Source organism: Condylura cristata, unplaced genomic scaffold, assembly GCF_000260355.1.
Source record: "Condylura cristata isolate star-nosed mole 26May11 unplaced genomic scaffold, ConCri1.0 scaffold00015, whole genome shotgun sequence".
Lineage (NCBI taxonomy): Eukaryota > Metazoa > Chordata > Mammalia > Eulipotyphla > Talpidae > Condylura > Condylura cristata.
In genome coordinates this window covers 28,291,056-28,315,195 of record NW_004567116.1, presented here as the reverse complement: position 1 = coordinate 28,315,195, position 24,140 = coordinate 28,291,056, and the positions used below count along the sequence as shown (strand labels likewise).

General features: G+C 35.9%; 1 protein-coding gene across 3 annotated transcripts in view; it reads right to left on the bottom strand.

Moving 5' to 3' along the window:
• Window positions 1-24,140, bottom strand: part of SOX6 (SRY (sex determining region Y)-box 6) — a 424,758-nt gene that overhangs the window by 62,649 nt on the left and 337,969 nt on the right. For 2 of the 3 annotated variants that reach the window (XM_004683015.1, XM_004683014.1), the window contains exons 10-12: window positions 14,768-14,917; window positions 10,828-11,011; window positions 7,773-7,960 (exon numbers count right to left, since the gene is read on the bottom strand). In XM_004683015.1, coding sequence (XP_004683072.1) covers window positions 7,773-7,960; window positions 10,828-11,011; window positions 14,768-14,917 — 522 coding nt within the window. Of the gene's footprint in view, window positions 1-7,772; window positions 7,961-10,785; window positions 11,012-14,767; window positions 14,918-24,140 lie in introns of all 3 variants that reach the window. The other variant, XM_004683016.2, reaches the window with a different exon arrangement.

Below are 24,140 nucleotides of genomic sequence, written 5' to 3'. Positions count from 1 at the left end.
GCTCTGCAACTTAACATTGGAAGTTCTAGCCAGAGCCAAAAAACAGGAAAAAGACATACAAGGAATCCAAGTAGGGAAAAAAGTAGTAAAACTGTCCTTATTTGCAAATGATATGTTAATCTACATGGAAAACCCTAAAAACTCCACAGAGAAACTAATCAAAACCATCAACCAGTTTAGCAAGGTAGCAGAATATAAAATCAGCACGCAAAAATCAGAGGCCTTCCTATATACAAACAACCAATCAGAAGAAACAGAAATAAAAGAAAAAAAATCCACTTTGCAATTAAAACAAAAAGAATCAAATACCGGGGAATTAACCTAACAAAAGAGGTAAAAGACCTATAAGTTTACAAAACACTGTTAAAAGAAGACACCATGAAGTGGAAAGACATCCCCTGCTCATGGATTGGGAGAATTAACATCATCAAAATGGCCATCCTACCAAAAGCGATATGCAGATTTAACACCATCCCAATAAAAATCTCAATGACATTTTTCAAAGAAATAGAAAAAATACTGATGAGATTCACATGGCACAACAAAAGACCTCAAATAGCCAAAACTCTCATGACTAGGAAGAAAGAGAATAGAGGCATTACAATCCCAAACTTCAAGTTATACTACAAAGCCATAATAATCAAAACTACATGGTACTGGAACAAGAACAGACACACACACTGAATTCAAATAGAAAACCCAGATATAAACCCACGGGTTTATGGACAGCTAATCTTTGACAAAGGAGCAAAGAAGATACAATGGAACAAAGAAAGTTTGTTCAGCAAGTGGTGCTGGGAAAACTAGGAAGCTACATGCAAAAAAATGAAATTAGATCACTACCTTTCACTATACACAAAAATCAACTCAAAGTGGATTAAAGACCTAGACATAAGAATGGAAACCATAAAATACCGGGAAGAAACCATAAAATACACGACATACACTTCAGTGACATCTTTAAAGATAGAGCACCCAATGCAATGATAGTGAAGGAAAGAATAAATAGATGGGACTACATCAAGTTAAAGAGCTTCTGCACAGCAAAAGAGACATTACAAAAACTAACAAACAAACAAACAGACATCCCACTGAATGGGAAAAAATTTTCTCACACAAAACTAGTGATAAAGGATTGATCACAAAAATATACGGAAAACTGATGAAACTCAACAAAAATAAACAACCCCATTAAAAAATTGGGCAGAAGAGGCCCTCCCTGGTGCTGTAGTGGGTTAAAACACAGCACTAAGAAGCTTAAGCCACTTCCGCATGAGTTCCATTCCCGCCTGCCCCGAAGGAGATCCACATGGTGGGGCAGACCTCTCCTGACCCGCCCTCAGCAGTGTACTTCCTCGATCTGCCTTTTCTGCTCCCCACTCTGTCTCTGGTGAATCCTCTCACCCTCCGCATCTCTGGCCTGTACCCCAGTTCTGTATGAATAAATAAATAAATCTTTAAAAAAAATTGGGCAGAAGAGCTAAAAACACACCTCTCCAAAGAGGAAATGCAGATAGCCAACAAGCAATGTTCAACATCACTTGTAATAAGGGAGATGCAAATTAAAATCACAATGAGATACCACAGTGAGAATGGCACATCTTCAAACAACTAGCAACAAAAAATGTTGGTGAGGATGTGGAGAAAAAGGAACTCTCCTGCACTGATGGTGGGACTGCAAACTAGTACAACCACTATGGAAAACTGGAGGTTCCTCAAACTGCTAAACATGGAGCTTCCCTATGACTCAGCAATCCCACTCCTAGGTATCTACCCAAAAGACATAAAAACACTGATTCCAAAAGATACCTGCACCCCCATGTTTACTGCTACTGTATTCACAATTGGAAAGACATGAAAACAGCCCAAAAATGGATGACTGAATTAAAAAGATGTGAAATATTACGCAGCAACCAAAAAAAAAAGAAACACATGTCTTTTGCAGCAACATGGATGGAACTGAAAAAGATCATGCTTAGTAAAATAAGCCAGAAAGAAAAGGAAAAATACCAGATGGTTTCTCTCATAGCAGGAATATAACAGAACAGGAAAGCAAATAATGATAATAATGAACAGCTATATACCAGAGACATTTTGTGGGGATGGAGTGGGGAATGGGATCAAAAACACCTGGGAGAGGGAAATGCACTGGACTATGGTGATGGCACATGGGTGATTTGGTGATGGGAAGCCCAAGGAGATTGCAAATGAGATAGAAAAATGCACAAAATGATGTAAAAAGAAACTATTATATATAATAAAAAAATAAGAATTGAAAAGAAAAAAATGCATATGTCAACTTTGTAAGAAGGCAGGTTAACTTCTTAATTACCTTCCACTCTATATTAATACATTTTGGGCCTAACAAGTAGTAAGTTAACCATGAATCCCCCTGGTAAGTATTAAAGACTAAAAATTTAAGAAAGTTAACAACAGATTTGTCAACCTGTCTGCGTTCTTATTAAAGTGAGAGCAGACCTGATGTTAAATGAGCATCTCCTATACTTGATACATGCTTTACATTCATTTTTATCCAAAATGATCCTTTAAAAAAAGGATAATTATGTCTGTGGCATAGGTGTGCTCAGTTAGACTTCCACAAGGTAGAAAGTGACACAGGCTGTTTCTAGGACTGATCCTGAAAACTAGGGCCCAGGATCCATTAATTCCTGTGCCCATGCTCTTTCCAAAAACACCCTGTGGCCTCTTTTTCTATTATTGTTCCAAGTCTAGCCTCCTCTTTAGTCTCCTAGCCTGAACCTTTTTCAGTCTCCTGTCTCCTGACCATTTCTCTGGCCCAGAACCAATGATCATGGCTGGAAAGAACATTCTATCCAGACAGAAGGTGACAAGTACACAGGAAATGGGCTCAGTGACTTCTGCTTCATAGTATTTATTTTAACCCTTTACCCTTATTTTGTAATAAGCATAGTGATTTCATAGAAATCTTATTGACTAAGAAATCTTATTGACTAAAAATTAGATAAACTGACATTTAATTACTACTCTGCCATGAGTTCACTATGTGACTATGGAAAAGTCATGTTCTTTCTCTGGATCCGTTTTTCAACCTGTGAATTCAGTGATTGAACCAGAAAAATGGCACATCCCCACCAATTCTTTCACTCCACAGATCTATTAAGAGGAGGGAAGAATATATTAAGCTTGCCCAGAGTAGCTCACTTTGATACCCCAAGAGATCAAGTATTTTTTTGAAAAGATTCTCAGAAGAGAAGACGAATTCAGGCCACATGTTTATAGATGTGTAATCTACTTATTATGAGCAACTCTAGTGAGCAACAATACCAGTTCATCAAAATATTAAGATGACAAAGACCCAGATTCCCAAGTTACATAATGCCTATGAAGGGAAGGGCTCTAAGCAATCTCAAATCTGCATCCCAACATCATGTAAGTCAAAAATCTACAGAACATACACTTTAACACTCAAAAGGTCAACTCTGACTTGCCTTTCTTCTAGCCAGATGCCCTTAGCTTAGCTCTAAGGACATTTAGAAGCAGCCTGTTTAAAATTCTGCTGTGTATTGTCATGACTGAAATACTTTCTATCTTAGAAATGTCAAAGCAACAAAATTTGGGAAGCAATTAGCCTATAATATGATCTAATTGCACTGGCACTTGTAATGGAGATGGCTGGTGCTCTTGGTATAGAAAGCTAAAACCCAGGACAGTAGTTTAGAGGTCTGCTGGCAGGACACTCACAATCCATGCACAGAAGCTATGTTGAAATTATGGAGCATAACTTTCCTAAGACGCCGTTACAGTCTGTTGTCCCCTTAATCTATATATTTAACAGACCCTAAATATCTGGTGATCCAGCCAACCAGAACAACTCTATTGGTGCTGTTCTGGCTGATCAAGTCAATACTGTTTGATTTTAAAATGCCAAAACAGGGATTTGCCTGGTAAAGTGAACTATGTCATAGGTAAAATAAACATGTATTCATATGGATATGTATGCAAGTCTGCATATGTTATAAAGACACAAGCACCCAGTGTCTGCATGGTAAATGTTTGCCCACATTTATGATACATACACGTCATGTTTCATATACAATGTTAGTAAATGTCACAAAAGCACTGTATACTAGACATTATGATGCATGGCCCAGATCCCTCTTTAAAACAGAAACAGCCAATCTTGTCAGTAGACCTCAGTTACTAGCACTCTTCAGCACCCCCTCTTCAACACTGCCTCAGCACCCAAAGTCTTGTCGCCTTCCCAGGGAAGCCCTCATCCAATAACTGTTTGACACATGTATTTTAAAAACTCACCCCTGTCATCCAGGTTATGACAGTGCTAATAGCCATGGCAGTGTTAAAGCTTGGGTAAGACTACACAGCAATCCAATTCCTTCATCCTTTCTTTACCTCAGATGGTGATTGGAATGACCCCATTGTAAACCTGTTTACTAATCTCATTTCATAGGCCACTTCTCAAGAAGCCCAAATCTGTGAGACACTCTTTTGTAAAGTTTGTTCAACTAAGACAATCATGACATAGTCTTAATTAAGTTTTTATAAAAGTAACACTAAAAAATTATCTAAACTGTATTATGTGTTACAAAGAACAAATTTTATACCTAATATATAGATCTTCATATTTAAGAAAACTGAGGAAACACCAAAGTAGGCAATTTAAAAGTTGAACTGAATTTGTCACAGTCCATTTTACCCATCTTACTAGACACTAAATATTCATTCTTATTCACCTCAGAAAATATTCTGATCCTCAGAAGTACTATCTTATGAAAACTCATAAAATCAGGATGAAGACTTTGACTATAAGAAATCCAAATAAACCATCAGAGGAGTCCTTTAATAGTTTCCTTAATTTGCTCTTCTGATTGGAACTAACTTAACAAGTGAGGATAAATCTCAGTTCTAGGAACTAAATATAATTTCCAAAGCCTACAAAATATATATTCACAACAGAGATATTATTTGGGAGAGAGTACATGTAAAGGAAGGCTGGTAGGCACATCACTGAATAGAATCAACTTTTCCATTGCATATTATTTTTACAGTGTCCCAAAGTAACTCCAATGAACTAATCTACAGAGACAATACCATGGTACAAAATTCAACAACACAGGGTCACCGAGAGATTGAATGCTGGAAGCCAAGTATATTCAATATCAATTTACCACTAGATTTAGTGCCCATGAATTAGGATGTTGTTTATTATGACAGATTAATTCACTGAAAGATGATTTTTTTCATAATTTCAAAAAACTAAATAGCACATATACATAATCTGTTTTAAGTACTGCAAATGTTAATATGCCATACAAAAACTTCTAAATACATTTTTCAATGAAATACTACATCTACTACTTTAATCAAAGGCAATTATTTTATAATTTAATAGTAAGTGCTATCATTTCAATTAAATCATTTGTTTTTGTGGAGTGAAGTATCTGAAATGTATGCTTTCTATATACTTTTTATTTAGCCCAGTGGTTTTCAACTAGAGGCAATTTTCTCCTCCCTCCCCCACTAGGGGACATTTGGCAATATTTTGAGATATTTATGAATAGAAGCCAGATAGCTCCCATGACAAAGGATTGTTTGGACAAAGATATCAATAACATTGAGATTAGGGAACCCTAACCTAACCCTCAAAACCTGAAATTTCCATAGCTTTGTGTAGCAACTCAATTGGAAAGGAGTTTATGTGAATTGGCTAGTGTGCCAACAGAAAAACCTATTCTCTCTCCTTCTGCTGACATTTTCATTATTGTGTAAGAATCTTTGACCTGTGACAAAATTGTGTGTGTGTGTATACACACATATACAGTATGTAAATCTGTATATTCAAAAGTCACTTATAGTTTAGTTTAGAAGTTACTGGAAACATTAGGCAATGCCTACTCTGTGCCAGGATCTATACTAAGTATATTTTCATATATCTGACTTCATTGTAACCTAGATTGCTACCTTCATGTTATAGGTAAAGAAATTGAGACTCAGAGAATTTAATCAACCTGCTAAAAATCCTACAGAAGCCCAGAGGGTGCAAGAAAGGATGCTTCTCTAGTCTTCAGAGGGAGCATGGACCTTCAACACCTTGATTTTAGACTAGCCTCCAAAACCGTGAGAAAATTAATTTCTGCTGTGTTAAGCCACCCAGGTTGTGGCCATTTGTTACAAAAGCTTCAGGGAACTAATGCACTCAAATTCCAGGAGTGTGATATCACCATACATTTTGAAATGAAGGGATGGGGAAACAAATAATATTCTGGTTATGGCTATATAATCATATAAATTCAAATAATAGCACACATGACCACATATTTCTCTTATGACTTCTCCCATGTGCTAGTTTAAAACTCCTTTTACTAAGTTTAAACTACAAATTTTAGGAGAAATGGAGACTCTAACACAGCATTCATGTAAGAATTAGCAAGGATGGAAGCAGAGGAGATTCCTGGTCCTAATATCAATGGGTTATATTCTCTTGCTTTGCTGAATAAAATATGGAAGGAGGAAAAACTTTTAAAAATTTACTCTAACTTTGTTACCAAGGACATTGCCCATCATACCACTTGTGTGACCCTATACATTTCCATGTTAGAACAAAAACTAAGAATTTCTGGCTAGAAAATAACTCCATCTGTTTTCTGTAAGTGGCTTATTTCAGTCATTCATCAGGTAATCAGAATTTGTTTACCCAGTGTACTACAATAACCTTTATTTATCTCCTACAGTCAACTCAGACATTAGGCAAAATGACCTCTAATATATAAGTCAGATCATGTCAATGCCCTGGATAAAATATCATGTAGGGATTCCCATCATGCTCAGAGTAAAATGCAAAGTCTTTCCAGGAGCTCCAAGTCTGGTGTGGCTGCCCTATGCTATCTCTTTACTTCATGCCTCACTACTTTTCCTTCTCTGGCCCCTTGGCCAAATTCCAGGAGTGTGATATCACCATACACTGGAAGGGCCTCCACATTCATTGTTCCTGCTAAGGATGCTGCTTCTCCTACTTTTCAGCTGACCTACACCACTGCTTCATTGGGATCTTGACTCAGAGTTACTTCCTCAGAGTCCTCGCCATCCCACTTAAAATTACAACCCCATAAATCTTTATTCCCTTAATTTTATTCTATTTTTCTCACTGCATGCATTTATCTCCCAACATAGCTAGCTGATGTTACATTAGGTATTCAATCGTTTATTTTTTCATTGTCTGTGTTGCCCCACTGGAATGTAAGCTCTATGAAAGCAGGGATTTTGTATGATTTGTTCACTTCTGTATCTCCAGGACCTAGAATAGCGTCTATTATAGAATAAGCTCTCAATGAATAATTTGCTGATTCAAAAATTAAAAGTAAACAAATGAACTTTATAAGTTATTTCCTTTATTCTTTACTCCAGAAAATGAATATAAATTCAATGGTGAGTCATAATCACAGATTAGTGTTCATTGTAAGCATATGTCTTCTTTTATAATATTTTAAATTTCTAATAACATCATATATCAGCTTTATTATAAGATATTTCTACATCTCTGGGAATGGGCCAGAAAGACACCAAGAGGCAGACAAATTGGGTACCTGAGAAGAACCCACGCCACGTGGCAGTGTATGTTAATCAGCAATAATGCTGACTGTACTACCAGATAGCTCTCAAGCTAGAAGTCCAATTCCTTGGCTGTAAATTAATGCTTCGGAGCCTGAAAAGAGTTGCATGAAAATCAGCCTATCGGTCTAGCACAACTGGTGATGGGGAGAAACAAGTCATACCTTTTCATTCCTGCAGTTGTTCAGCCCCATATTATTCATGGAAGACAGTTTCCCATCAACACCATGTGGCTGCTGCTGCTGCTGCTCTCTCTGGATCTGTTCTCGCATCTTCCGAGCCTCCTGAATAGCTTTCATCACTGTGTCCTGATCCCCAAATAGGGCAGGGGAGTTGAGACTGGATAGGATATCTGCATACACAGAATGCACTGTGAGAGACTTGTGTGGCTAGTTTCGAAAAAAAAAAAACAAAAAAAACCACTACTAGTACAAAAAAAAAAACACCACTCCCCTGTAGAACGTTGCATTCTCCAAAAAAGGTGAGTGTACTTTTGTTATTAAGAACACTGAAATATTACGCAAAGACCACAGAAAACCAAGGAAACCAACCTGTGCTGCATTCTTGGTCCTGGGAAGATGAAGATACCCCAAATACTTGAGTTTCTCTGGGTTGTATCAATCTACCTCCACACAGATGACACTACCTAATTCCAGCTGTGTATTTGTATGTGTCCTGGCTGTATTTAATAATGAGTAGTGGAACAGCAGGAGGGCTTCAGAGATAACTGTTCAGGTTACTCACTTTATTCGATGTGCTACCACTAGAAAGCTGTTTCTGGCCTAGCAGAAAAAAAAATCTGTGAGGCTACATGTATACTTTGGGGACATCTGTGTCTGTTTGTGTGGTCACTGCAGGAGAGAAGGGGGTGGTAAGCCGTACACCACTCTCTCCATTCCCCCATCACTGGCTGGTTAATGAAGCATTCTACTCATCATGCTGCCTCAGTTATTTACCAAGAGAATGACAACCCATTCCCTACTCCCAATGGGGACACCCACTGCTCTCATTTTATGAAAGTGGGACTTATGTCAGGAATGGTTTCCAGACAAAAAACAAAGCTTCAAATAATGCAAGAATAAACATTTACCTTCATTATATTCTGTGCAACACAGAGGGGAAAATTTTAAATTAAACTGACTAATTTCCCTCCATATATCTTGATTTTTCCTATAGACTCAATTAATACTTTTGGTAAGCTTTTCCAACTTCGGACAGAGAGAAGGCAATTAATTGTTAACTGGTAGATTTCAGCTGTTGTGATAACATTAAACATGATCCACTTGTTTCTAGCTTGGTATGAGCTGTGTGTGTTTGTGCATACATCTTATATATACAAATAGAACAGAGGAAACCAGACTACAGTCAAGCTCGCATGCAAGTGAGTGTGTAATGCTTGTGCATAAGTGGTTGAATTTAGAAAAAATTCTGAAGGTTTCTGGAAACTTTATAAAAAGTCAATCACCTTTTAGGATATCCAAATGCTAGATTTTGCAAACCAGTGACAAGTAAGACTTAAAAAAAAAAACCTATAAATTTTACTCTGGAGCTTTTATAATTGAAAATAAAACACTTGTATACCTTTACAGCTTACACAATAGTGTCTCCAGAAATTGAACACAGTGCTTATTTGGACTGATCTATTCTCAGGATTAAGACAGGTTTATAAAATAAATGAATAACTTAATTTTTAAATTGCAGAATTTATTGAGAAATTCCAACGACTGAGCTGTGAGGGAGCAAAAATCTATCACCCCAAAATATGTCTTTTTGGCAAAACACGTATTTCATAGGAAGGGCTCTAAAGGCTGGCTGGGAGTTGCTTTTGGGATTTACTGTAAAATTCCCCTAGGAACACCTAATATCTTTATTTATTTTCCTTGGACAAGGCAAACTTAAATCGATATGCCTTTATTTTCCTGATTAACTCCTTAACTAAATTTCCCCTTTCTTCCCCCCAACTCCCTCTCTTACCTACTTTAAGATGGCTTCCACAGCCATCTGGGGGAGTCACTGGATTTCCCACAAATATACTACAGGTATGCAGGAGTTTCATTATTAAACTTTCAAATGGCCTTGCATAAAAAAATAAAACCATTTCTATGCACTCAGACCCAATATTGCCTGGACAAGAGTGTTATTACATCTTTCCATCCGTCTCTACTTCATGCTCTAAAAATATGTGTTACTGCAACAAACTCTGTAAGAGCAGGACCTGGGACACAGGCATCTTTATCCCTTATGAGGCTCAGCATAACAAACACGTTTTCCAAACAAAATTCAGAAGCATATTATAAGAGGTCCATCTCAAGATCAACTTTTAGTCTACTATTTATCCTCATTTTATCCCCATCTCACAACTTCTAACCATCCAGCATCATATTAACACGCTGGAACTAATTCACTTCTCTCCTTCACAGGGATACCACCGACATGGAGTGAAAACTTGCGAGCCCCTGAAAGAAGCATCCTGATTCAAAATGAGAATAGGATATTGTATGAATCCTAATGTCCCAGATTTCACTGAGGAAAATCACATCTCACCATCAGAAGATTCAGTTAGACTCAGCACATTTCAGCAAACATTCCAACTGTGAGTTCACAAAAAGAGCACTATTATGTGTCTACGAACATGGATTCTAGTCTTGGTTCTGCTGAGTGGGTGTGAGCAGGTAATTTTACCTATAAGAATACAGTTTGGGGCCTCCCTGGTGGCAAAGGGCTTAAAGACACAGCACTATCAAGCTACTGCTAGCCATCCCTGCCGGCCAGGGAGCTGACCCACATGGCACAGCTGACCACTCCTCACCCATTCCTCCTCTCAGTAGTATGTTTCAGTCAACCTGCATGTTCTGTTCTGTTCTGTTCTGTTCTGTTCTATTCTGTTCTGTTCTGTGACTCTGGTGAATCCTCTCACCTCCTGTACCTCTGGCCTGTACCCCAGCTCTTGTATGCATAAATAAATAAATCTTTTTATAAGATAATAAAGAACTCATCCCAGTAAGATTTATAGTATGAATGTTTGTAAAATTTCTAATCACCTAAGATACAAAATTGGGTTATATTTCAGAAGAAAGATTTTACCCTTTTTTGTATAATTTCCTTATATTTGCTCAGACTACGCAATACTATGGAAACAAGGATCAGTCATCACTATACAGGTTCGTTTTCTTTTACCTAACTCATACTTCTCTTCCTGGTGTTGGCCTTTCCATTTACCTAATGAGGATCCTCTTCCCAGGCTTCCTCCAATGGGGCTGGGGATGCTGCTTTTGTTTGGCAGATTGATGGGACTCGTTTTGCTAGCTGGGAAGAGGCTCTGGGTGGGAGATGTTGGGGACTTTACAGGCTCAGCTGTCTTGGGTCGGGATGAGAGATTCAGCGGCTGTGCTGCTGCTTCATCCTACAAGAGTTTAACATAAATAATTACTAAAAAAAAGACAAATGAAGCACATTATCACTTAGTAAGCCACAGTTATTTTACACCTCAGAGACAATGCTACGTTCTCCTACAATAATAACAAAAGAAGCTAATTATCTACCTCCTTGAAGATTCATCAGAAGGAAACCTCATTAATTTCCCTGTGTTATGCTTCTATTTACATTAACTGTGTAGTTGGATCATTCTTTTTGCCAAATTAAAATCTGAATTAGCTCACATTACAGCTTAATTTCCTAATGTGTTTTCAGGGATCCAAATTAACCTAGGGCATTTACAAAGAATTATTTAAAATTTCAGTAGGTCTGTAGTGCTTTTGTGTTATTCTCGATGAAAAGTTCCTGAAACTATAAATAGGCTCTGCAGCTAATTTTTTTAATATATATTTTAAATCAAACAATTGCGAGGCTTTAAAAATGGAAACATGGAAAACCCTCTTCTGATCTTCTGGGTCTTTGCCCAGGGAGCCACACGCCACAGCACGGCTTCTATGTGGCTTTCTGGGTGTGGGCACTTTTCATGGTCTATATTCTGGTCTCTATTCATGTTTAAAATTAATTTTTGCAAAGAGCAAGTACACATTATAATTATATTTTACATAGCAAGCTATATGCAATTTATTTTTCATGTCTAAAGAGATGTTTCTTTATATTCTTTGCTACCTATATTTACAGAATGTCTATTTTAAGATGCCTGTACTTCTATACTGAGCACAGTATTCAGATATCTGGTTTGCAACTGTAAGTTAGCCAGGAGCTTGAAAGCTAAGCTCCTTGCCTTTATTTATCTGACCATAAAAGGTTATAACATTTGTAGAAATTTAGTTTCAATCTGAGTTAATTCATTTTAACGTTCAGTTTTAAGACCTGTATCATTGTATTCTAAAATAAAATTATCAACAAAAGCTAACTCCTGTTTGCTTCTAAGGAGGCACAGTGAACTAGCTTTTAATGTCACTGCTTTCAGTACACAATAGAGCTTGGTAACAAAACACTCGCCCCATAGCAAGCATGTGTCCTCTCTGGGATGCAATTTCTTCATCTGTGGAGAAAGAGAATCTGATTCTACCTGATCTCTAAGGATTCTTCTAATTCTAATGGTCATTGTTTAAGAGGATACAATAAGCGACACCAGAAAAGAGAAAAAGTAACATGTACAGAGTAGTCTGTGCACAGAGCACTTGCTAGATGCTTTCACATATGTTCGCTAATTTGGCCATCAAGATTGAACTATACTACTCTAAATTTATTGACTATCAAAGGAAAAAATTGTGGTCAGAAAGATAAAATCACTTAACAGAAGCCATACATGGAGGGACAAAACTTGAATATGAATTTATGGGACTTCAAATTATAGGTCTCTTTTCTACTAAACCATCAGAGGAAACTGAGAATATCTCTTTACTCAGGGAGGCTGCCCTGGGGTATCCCTCCCTGTTCTACTGTCTGGAAACTACTTCTAAAATGTAAGCAATAGCAAATGCAGTGCTTATAGCTCTATTCTCTCAGGGACCTCTGTTCTGTGTTCTAGTTGTTGAAGCTAGGAGAGTAAAGTTTGATCCATGTTCCTCCATCATGATGGTAAATGGAAGTCCTCTAGTTATTTTATTAAGTACTCCCTCCATACACAACTAAATGTTTCTATCACAATTGAGATTATCATCACCACCACCTTCCTTATTACCATCAGATCATTACCTTAATTACTTTACTAACTTTATACTAGAGACTCTATCATCCTATTTAAGCCCCATAACAATAATTCCTATTGAACAGAGGAAAAACTGAAGTTTAAGAAAGTAAGCAACTTGCCCAAGGAGACATAGCTTATGAAAGTGATGAAACTAATATGTGGGCAGAGACATTTTGCCTTCTGATGTTGACAATTACAGTAGATAAAAATTCTGGGCAAAAAAATACACATAAGCTCATATATGTTTATTTTGATTACTTTCAGCAAGCTATGCCATATAACATGTGGTCAGAGGGAAAGCAAAGACTATAAATAGAAATGGAGTATTTTCATGACATAATTCACTCAATTAGCAAATTATGAGATTATTCAGAACTGCTTCAATTGGCAGAAGAGCTTTTTCTTTTTAATTTATAACTTTTGCCTTGTCTTGGTCTATGTATTTTTATCAGCGTACAAAACACCAATCTAATATGTATAAGGAATGTTTCCTTTGTTATTAGCATAAATTGTAGTTAAGTGAAATTATATAGAAAACTCCCAGAAAATTTACATGTGGTCAAGTGAGTAATAAAATTCATTTGGCCCACAAAGTTGGAATGGTAAAAACAGATATAAACTTGAATTTAACCAGGGAACATTTTATTCATCCAGAAAGGCTTGGTTTGGGGAAGTTCCATTTGGCCAGCTCACTCATAAAATGACTTCTTCATGTTTAAGTATCTAATATTCAATAGCTCAAGTCACTGATGTTTGACATACTCATCTGCTAACAACAATTAAAGTGCTTTGGTTTGAGTTGTTGTTCTGACTCTTATTCACAATCAGAAACTCTTGAAATATAAAAGGGTAATCTGTTTCCACAGTAATGCTATCTTATTAAATGTAAACTGGCTATTATAATCCTCTACATCTCCATATCTCAATAACAAAGCACAAATTTATTTCTTTGGTTACTAAGCATTGATGGCATTAAATGAATTCCTTTGGGTGGGATACAACAACTCTCCCCTGCCCCCCCCCGCCTTTTTTTTTCTTTGGATTTGGGTTTCATATTACTTAAACAACTTTCTAAAATTCCAAAATTTCTATCTGCAAATTTTAGAAAATAAAAAAAATTCAGGGATTTTTTTGTGGCACTCAATGCCATTTTATTAGTTTCAGATTTTTCCATGCAAAGATTTAATAATCGCAAATTTTTTCCAAGTACAGTGCTCTGGGTACATTATGATAATACATCTGTGCTTAGCATAGCCTTCTAAACAGATAAGTCATTGTACAGAAGAATTGATACTCTGAACTGTGTGAGTTTGTTAATTTGATGCAGGAAGCAAAGGTAATCATAAAAAACAATGAGAACCATCAATAGTAGTATCAATGTGCTACAGTGCACAAAGTTGGAGTATTTCCTTCTATCACTCAGAACCTCCTTACTCCCCCAGTTTTAAGACACAAAAATCAGTGAGGAAAGACAGCTATTCACACCCTAGTCACAACCTGGGAGATAATCTTATTACAACTGTATGGTAATAAAGCATGATCAGATGATGACACCAGAGAGCTTAATCAACATATCAAAGGACTAGAGCCCAGTATTTGGCACTTTCCCCCTGATTTTTAAACCCTAAGTTTTGAGATTCTCCTTCTCTGCTACTCTAAGTCAGTTCCCCACCTGTTTAAGGAACTTTGAGAGAAGTGTCACAAGTCTATGACAAAGACTAGCAATAAAACCATGGCCATTCATGCCAATGAACATTAAAAAATGAAAGCTAGAATCCAAAGGGGAAAAACTCCTGAGAAGTGAGTTTGCAGATTTAGGTAAAGATCTCACAATATGGCACTATTGTTATCAAAAGGGAAACACCTGTTTCTCAGTGTTCCATCATGAAATTTACCATAAAGAGGAGCACTCTATGGTTTCTTTATGTCACTATGTTTCCTGCTGTTTATTCCCAACACAGCCTGGTTCACTACTTTCTTGTGAAGCTATTTTCCAAACTTGTTTCCACAATCCTGCAAAGCAAGTACCTTAACTTGAGTTACAGGGCTGGTCCCTCTCTTTTCATTTTTTATCCCAGTAGGTGAGACTGCCCCTGCTGTGTTTGGTGGCTGTGGAGTTGATGGCATCTTTGCTCCAGGTGACACCTGCATGCTGGCCAGCTGAGCGGCATAGAGCTGCTGCAAAACAGGGAAGACAAACATTATCTCTTTAAATGCAGCTGAATTGGAGTTTAAAAAAAATAAAACAACTTACCGCATTGTTAGATAACTATTTCTCTGACAGCCTTGTAACTCTCCATTTTTTTTTTTAAGATGAAAATAAGAGAGACCAAATAACATAACAGAAAGAAAGAGTACTGGTATAAGAATCACCATTCCACTCCTGATCCTTCTAGCACTAACTTTATGACTCTGAACAAAGAACTTGATGGGTTCTAGAACTCAGTTTCCACAAATGTACCAAAAAAAAATGTCTAAATGGGTCTTTAAGATTCATTTCTACTGTCCAAAAAATCTTTATTAAAGTTCTTTAAGTATCAGTATGGTTTGTTCATGTAACTCCAATATTAATGAATTAGGAAATCAATCTGAACTATTTTAGGGGTTCCTGAAAGAAACATAGCTTTTATACTGTTGACCAAGAGTTACTCTGGGCTTGCTGACCCCTCTGCAAGACAGAATTATTGCTGACAAGATCTCTGTGACCCATTGATAGTCACTCTTGTCTCAGGGCCTTCGTTCTAAGTAGCATATAGCATAATCCTCGAGAGAATATTGCCATATTTGTGGCCAATAAAGCTTCTTTTTCCTAGTTAAATCTTTCATTGTTGTTTATTACAATTTCAGTGAAATTGGCAATAAGTGAATGGAATAATCTGCTATGGTTAAGCAGAATTCAGATACTATCTTCAACTATTTAATGTTTGAAAATTCTATTCAAATATTTTTTTTCTTGTCATCAAGATTAAGCCATTAGCTGACAGTCATCATAATAAATGGAAAACTTCCTAGTTCATCAACCATAGAGAAAATAGCTCAAACTTTGCCATATTAGTAGGGGAGAAAAAACAGGTGGTTTGTATGTAATTTCCAGCATTACTATCATTCAGATGGACAAATAAAAAAAATTACAGTAATCAAAAACAGACCTTTCAGCACATGTAATTAAATGAAAGCTTAATAAAGAATAATTTGCAAGAGCCAGATGTGCTTATGTCATGATTGTTGCTTTCTTTGGAACAATTTTTCTAATATAACAAGCCTCTAAAGAAATTAAAGTTTCATAATTCTGTATGTGCAATGACTCAATGGCAAGAAAAACTCACAAGTGAGACAGTCAAACTGCTAGCATATAGAACGTAAATGGGACTATCTTTTTCCTTCTTTTGACTCTATAATATCCTTTTTCTTTGAACTGCAACCAGGTATCTTCCAATGGAGGATAAGTAAAACTTCTGAAAAATTAAGCCAGTGATGGGAAGATCTTTACTGAATGTAATGGAGATGGTTAAGAGTTGAAAAAGTGTTGACTGTAAAGTAACTGGAATCATGACCAATATATACCCTACAACTGAATATTAAATCATTTCTTAGAGGAGCCGGGGTCCTTATAAATCACTTATGCTTTCATTTTACCTCAATCACTCACAAGATCAAAAGAAAGTCAATTTTACTCAATCTTGAGATCTTCAGGGAAATTTAATTAGTGAAAAGGAAGAAAAACCAATCTTTGAAAACAAATCTGTCAAAAGCTGACTAAATTCAGAAATGCTTTAAAATGGACAAGAAGATAGCACAGTATGGTTGTTTTCAAGAGATAATATTAATTGCTTTCTCCAAAGCTTTGATACTCATTGATTTCTCTCCCTTTAGTGAGTTAGACCCAGAGAGGCAAGAAAGACCTCATGAGCTGAGATTCCTAAGAATTGTGACTCCTCAAAAACTGTGAGTTGTGATAACTAATATAATAGAGGCAGTAACATTCCATGAAAACAAACAGGATGGTAGAATTTCAGATAAGATTTAGTACAATGAACCTTGAAACCAAACTCAGAAAATAGATTCCAATAGAAGATCTTCACAAGAGAAATTTTACACTCTGCTTAACAAAATATATTATTTTAGATATAAATATCATGCCTTTCAGGCTGAAGACTTTATATCTCATTGGCTTAAAAGAATGCTTTTCAATAAATAGATATAGGTTTACAAATTAATTTCATAAAAGGTTCATCTTTAAAGTTGACCTTATTAATTAACCATGTTCTTCATGCAAGATGCTGCGTTAGGAACTCGGAAGGTTTCAAAGTTTTGTAACAAGTATATGGAAATGTAAAATATTTATCCTTAAATTGATTTGTGTTTGTCTAAGGTATTTGTCACTTTTTAAAAACTTTATGTGTAGTTATGCACATAGGTCTTATCATGCTTGACAGACAGTAAAGAGATCAAGGATATGATCAAACTTAATTATTTTTGAATAACTGCTACCAAGAGTAAAGCAAACAAGAGGATAAGAACAGTAAGAAAGAGATAATCAATATTTTCTGCAGTAATATGCTATAAGTCACTGAATATTAAGGAGAGATATTCTTTATAAAAGATGCAAAAAGTAGTGGTGTATTATTACATATGTGACTAATAATTTTATGGTGTTGAGTAAAAATGGGGGACATAATTCAGTCCAAGATAAATTACATTGTTTCACAAGAAATGATTCATTTTTGAAGTTACTTATTAAAATATTGACTAAGTAGTTGCTTAATAATTACTAGTTTCAGTACCCTGTCTTAAACCTTCCAACAAATTATATTCCTTGAGTATTAACTAAAGAGTTGTAGCATTTTTTCTAATTACCTACAAATTAAAAGTTTCTCTAAGTATTACTGTAACCTTTTTTGAAAGAGCATAAGTATTATTTAAATAAATAGTTCTGAAATAGTTTTTTTAAAGTCCTTTTCAAAATGCTGGTTTAGGAAGGAAACCATTAAACTCTGATAAATTATTAAGTAAGGAGTGACAAAAATGTCTTCACATAGAATCCCCATATCATAGTTCACAGTCATCGTGATAATAATGAATATTCATTTTTCAAACACAGTTAAAAAAAATCAACAGTAAAGTTCATAACAGAATTAGCCACAGTTCCATAAACACTTAAATGTTGTGAAAACTGTTTTTGAAATATAGATTTTTTTTTCCATTTCAAGTTTTGAAAAGGTTCAGTGGTTGGAATATTGATGAATTTCTCTACCCAAAATATAGAAGACATGTAGTGCACATGTGTAAAAATGAACCCAGATATTTTTTAAAATTATAAAATCCCTCATGGTTTATAGGAGTACTTCAAGAAATGCTTTTACTATTTTTTGGCTAAAAATATTCCACCTATATTATTTGTTTAGTTTTAATAAAGTAGCCAGCATTAAAATTTTGGTAATCTGAAAATTGATGTACTTAGCACTTAGAACTGAAGCTGTTTTATCAAATCATTTAGTCTAATCTGAGCTTATCAATATACTGATGAGCTGGGGTCTAGAGAATGGAAGTAACATGCTCAAAATCATAAAACTAGCTAGTAATGGGGTTAAAAGAACTCACTCATTCTAAAATGATAATGTAGAAATGAATATATAATGAACCACCCCAAGTACCTCAAGCACATTTCCAGAATTGGTGAATTCATTCGATGGCAAAGCTCAACTAAAGGCTTACTATTAAACACTGTGCTTAACCACTGGAAATATAACAAGAAGCATCTCAGAAATAGATCTTTCCTTATTGGAGTTATAAAGAGAAACTGATATCAAATCAATGGTTAGAAAATAACTATGAATTATGGTTAGGATAACTGAGATAACTGAGGAAACAAAGATTTTCTGAGTCTATAAAAAATGTTTTTATTATAGCCTAGAGATCAAAATATTTTCTCTAAAATAGTATTTTAAGTAAGCATTGTCCAGATGGAAGGATTGATAAAGAATAATACATAAAGAAAAAAACAGCTGCCTTATTAATGTTCTAGGTCACAGGAGACAAAATAGAAGATAGTTTTCTGACAAGCCTAAAAATTTACTGTGGCAGGATTCTTGAGTGAACATAGAATGATGTGTAACTAGATAACAGATGACAGGGTCTAAGAGGCCACATAAGAATTTCAGATTCCCAAGAGACAGAGCATGGACTTAAAACCAAACACATGCTTTATGTTTCTTCTATGCTTTACTACTAACTTATCAACCAATATTTTTTAATAAATTGAATTAAGAAAATCCTATGAAAATCTCACAAATCTATAAATAAATGAATCTTTGGCCCTCCCTGGTGGCGCAGTGGGTTGGGACACAGCACTGCAAGTGAGCCACAGCTGCTTCAGTGTGAGTTTCATCCCCAGACCTGGAGGTGACCCACATGGCATGGCAGACCTCTCCTGACCCACCTGCTGCTGCTCCCCTTCATGGATCTGCCTGTTCTGTTCCCCACTCTGTATCTGGTGAATCATCTCACCACCCCTGAACCTCTGGCTTGTACCCAAGTTCTGTATGAATAAATAAATAAAAATCTTAAAATAAAAAAATAAATATATTGTTAAAGTATGACTTATCTTGGGCCTTCCCTGGTGGTACAACAGGTTAAAGAGCAGCACTATGAAGCTGGCCACAGGCACTGCAGCATGAGTTCAATCCCCGGCCAGGGAGGTGACCCACATGGTGCAGCAGTCCTCCCCTCTTTCACTCACTGCTCCCCTCAGCAGTGTACTTTGTCAATCTGCCTGCTCTTCTCCCCATTATGCCTCTGATGGATCTCCTTACTGCCCCTACACCTCTGGCCTGTACCCTAGTTCTGTATGCATAAAGAAATAAATCTTCTAAAAATTATAAAAATAGAGTATGAACTATCTTGCACTTGGAGTCTAATTTCATTAAGCTTTTTGAAGTACAAAACCATAGATCCTACTAAATGAATTGTTTTATGGTAAAATTCTTCCCTTTCTTTTTTTTCGTGAACATTAGTTTTAGATGTATGAAATTTTCCCCTCCAGGAGTTATTACTACACCACACTCCCTACTACCACACCCATACTCCTTCACCACAGTCTATTGTGTTCCTTTCCCAAATTCCTGAGTGTCTTCCAATATGCACACTAGTCTATGGTAAAGAGCTAAGAAATCTAACACTATTTTATTTGAGGAAAAATTATTGCTTTGCCTACAATATAGCCAAATTCATGTCAAGTTATAATGGGTAGTAGTGTCATAATATATTACTTACCATCATATCAAATACAGACCTATATACCTGCTTTGTATAATAAAATCATATAAGATATTCAATAGGGAGTTCCATAGAAAAAGCACAAATTCTCTTCTTCAAAATGTCACGTGATGTTCACATAAAGAGACACCCAGGCATCCACACTCAGCCCTATTCACTAATGTGTTAACTGAACAAACATTCAGAAATAACTCAATATTGAACATTTAACTCAGGTTACTTTAGGTGTTTATATTTGTAATTTTATTTAATAGAAAAATAATTATATGTTAGGAAAATTATTATGTTTTAAAATCAGTCTCATTGTTGAGTCCATGCACTTTCTACTCTGCAAGTTAAAAATATTCTAAATAAGCTAGACAGTGCAATACAGGGAAACCCATTTCCTGTTCTTGGCCACCAGACAAGGATCATTGTCCAAGGAGAAAACAGATTCTGATATAGCTGCAGTTCTGAGGTTTCAAATAGCAAACTATATCTCCAGATGCCTTATAGCTATCCTTTTGAAAACAGCATTTTTGCAGTCCTCAAAAGGAGAAAGAAGAGTTAAAATTATCACCAGCCACCTTGAAGAAGTAAGGGCACATGTTTAATCTAAACAATTCCCTCCTCCAATCAATCTTTGAGCCATAATAGAGGATACTTGAAATATCCTAGTGATGCAATTTAGTAACTGATAAAGTAAAAAGAACTTTGTAGAATATGGGTAGAAATAAGAGAACTTGATAAAATGAACATTGACAGGGGATTTAAATTGGCACCAGTAAGCTCCAGTATATATGGAAACCAACAATAAAAAAGCAGGTCCAACTTCACATACTGGATTCTCTTTGGAGTAAATTCTCCTGTGTTTTGTCATTTCAATTAGAAAGGGCATTTTAAAGTGGTCTGTCGGAATCTGGCCCAGAGAGAAAGAAAAAAAAAATTTCTCCCTCAAATACAACTTGCTTATCAGTAAATAATGAAGAAAGGAAGCGAAGGGAGAATACCATCCTATAAAAAGATTCAACAGACACTACAGAAAGATTTTATATTCTTTATATTTTACCCCATTTCCTATGGTTCCACATAACTCCTGGAGATGCCAGGCCTAGCCTTGGTTAACTTATATTTTGTGCTTGTGAACCAGACACTAATGGGGGAGTGGGGGAAGGAAGCAAGAAGAGATGCTGGAGAAAACATGCAGACTTGGGGGAAGGGATATCTTTAAGGAAATTTTTTCCTGATGCTGCCGAACACTGGGACCAAATCTAGCTCAGTTCTCCAACGATATTCTGAGTTTTGTTACTGTCTCAAAACAATGCTGATGATGATTCCTCTTCCTACTAAAGCAGACATGTGCTAAAGCTGGACAAGCTGGGCTGTGAAGCTGGGAGAAGGTGGAACGGAGACAGGGGTAATTAAGCAGCCTGATTTAATGCTTGTTCAGCACAGGGAAGAAAGTGTGTCTGTAACAAGTCATTACACACTGAACTAGGGTGGGGGAGAGAGCTTAAAAATAATTTGAAAGAGATCACAAATACCTTTACTTCTCATAAACCTCCAATGTCAACAAAATGATCCAGGAAATATAGCTGTGGTTTTATGGAAGGAAAGAACTGAAGTCCTTGTTTTTAGCATAGAAGGTACTTGTTTAGTTATATCCCTAATATTTGACACTGAAGAAATTTGGCGGTAGGGACAGGAGGTAAGCAGAGGAAGAGGGGAAGTAGGGGAAGAACTACCACTCCCACTCTTCACATTCTGGATTAATTTCCAAATCAATCTCCTTGTCCCTCCTGTATATTTTTCCACTCCCATCATTTTTCTTTTCCTGCTAACATTCATTTTTTGTTGTAAATCTATACATCTTTTGAGTTTTTACTCAAAAGATACTTTCTCCTTAAAACCTTATCTGACCATATACATGGATGATTGGTGATGGGAAGTCCACGGGAATTACAACAGAGATGAAAAATGTACAAAACAAAGATTGATGTAAAAAATAAGTAAATAAATAACTTTATCTGATCATTGCTGCCTTTTATTCCCCCATTGTATCTTATCCTCTGGCTCCTGTGCATATTATAGAATTTCTTTTCATCATTTCATCTTTCACCAAATTGGGAGTCCCTTGAGGAAAGGACTAGATCTTATTTGTTTTTAGGCCTCCAATACGAAAACTATGCCTGGTATTTAACAGAAGCTTTGTTAATTAACACTGCCCCACATTGACTATAAGCTGCTGGAGAACTAGGACCTGTTTAGTTCATTTCATTATCTTCTGCAGCCTTGTCTCCACCTTCTTATAACTGTTATCACTCTTCTCTTCACTCTTTTCTTAGCATACCTATTCTCACTCTAGAAAAGGAGGTTATATTTCTTTGTTTCTGTCTTTGTGAAACATAAATATATGGATTCATCATGCAATGAACTGATTTTGTTTCTAAGAAACACCAGTTAGCATAATGTTAGCCAAAGAAAAATCCTAAGTATCATTGAATCCCTTTGCTCTAAAAATGAAGAAAATCCAAGTCTAGAGAAGGAAGGTGGAGTGCCTACAAAAGCCAACTGGTGGGTAGTAGCTAGAACAAATCCTAGAATGTAGCTCTATCTTATCCCCACCTAGGATACGTTCAGACTCATATATTGTTGTTCCCCTTCCTCATAGAGCTGACCGCCAATAGAATTTCTACATTCTTTGAGAGTTTTGGTTAGGGCAACTAACAAGTATGTTTTTCTACAATTCCCCTAGGATTAAAAAGAAATTTACGGTAAATGAACTTGAAAAGTAGTCATTTGGTACCCAAGAATGATTTATGTTGTATAATTTTCTTTTAATACTTACCTCAAAATTTGCACATTTTAAAATGCAACCATAGTAATTAAATTAAGGTGTTTATACTCATGCTAAGGTGTTTCAGTTTTTTAAAATCAAAGTTTGGACAAACAGACAGAATAAGCCAAATATCTGTCTCAGGTGAAGCAGGCCTATTTTCATCCCTTTTGAGACTTCTACCATTTTTCTCTCCATAACAATCAAAGGAAAAATGGGACAAGCATTGACTATTGGAGAACTAGGACCTGTTTAATTCATTTCATTATCCTTTGCAGCCAGCTCAAGAATGTCAAGCAAAGAAAAATGAGTTGAAAAAAGAGTTTTCCTGGCTAGAGATCCTCTTGTTTATTTTCCCAAGAACTGAGTAGCTTGTTCCTCTGACATAACACATTGTATTATGCAGCAGAGAGAGTGAGGGGAATATGTTGAATGTGGAGAAGAACTGTAAGAAAAAAAAAAAAAAAGAATAGGGGAGAGGTTCAAGTCAAAGGTTTTACCCTGACACGAAGATTTTTTTTTTTAATTTAGAACCTATCAGATAACAGAGTACTCAGTCACCTGCTACAATAAAACAGTCAAAATTCATTCTCCAGTTATACTGGAATATTGGAATACATTCAGAAGAGCTTTTCCTTATAGGACATAATGGTACTATATAAATAACTAGGAATAAAAAAAGCAACTCCCAATATTTTTAAAAAGAAACCTAAATATCTCTCTGCTTCTTCCAACTATCTTTTCTTTCAGGGTACAAAATGAAATACGTAAATATCTAATGTTTTATTTACAGAAACAAAAGTTACCTCATTGAAACAATTGGTAATGTAGGTCTTGAAGCAAGATATTTAAAAAGGTGATAATGAGGGCAGTTGGAAACCACCATTATGGGAATGAATTTGACTGTTTTCTTTCTGTTTCCAAGAGCTGGAAAGGCAAAGCTGAAGAGATCCAGCCCTTTGAATGTGCTCCAACTGGTACAGCTCGCATCTGTAATGCTCCTTTAACTCTCTAGTCACAAAGTGGTAGCTCATCTTTAACAAGAGGATCTTGACCCTACCAATAGGATATAAAAACTTGCAGGGAGTTGAAACCTAACAGTTGCTTTCCATAAACTATTTCACAGCTAAGTTCACAGTGAGTATATATACTTGAGTACATGTGCTGAATCCAAAATCCGTTTTGTAAATTAATATACTAGTTTCCCAATATTTAAAAAAATATATTTTTTACATTTTGGTTCAAAATTTACTATTTATGTTTGGGGGACTGACTTTGGGGAAGGGAGTAGGAAGAAAAAGCAAATAACTA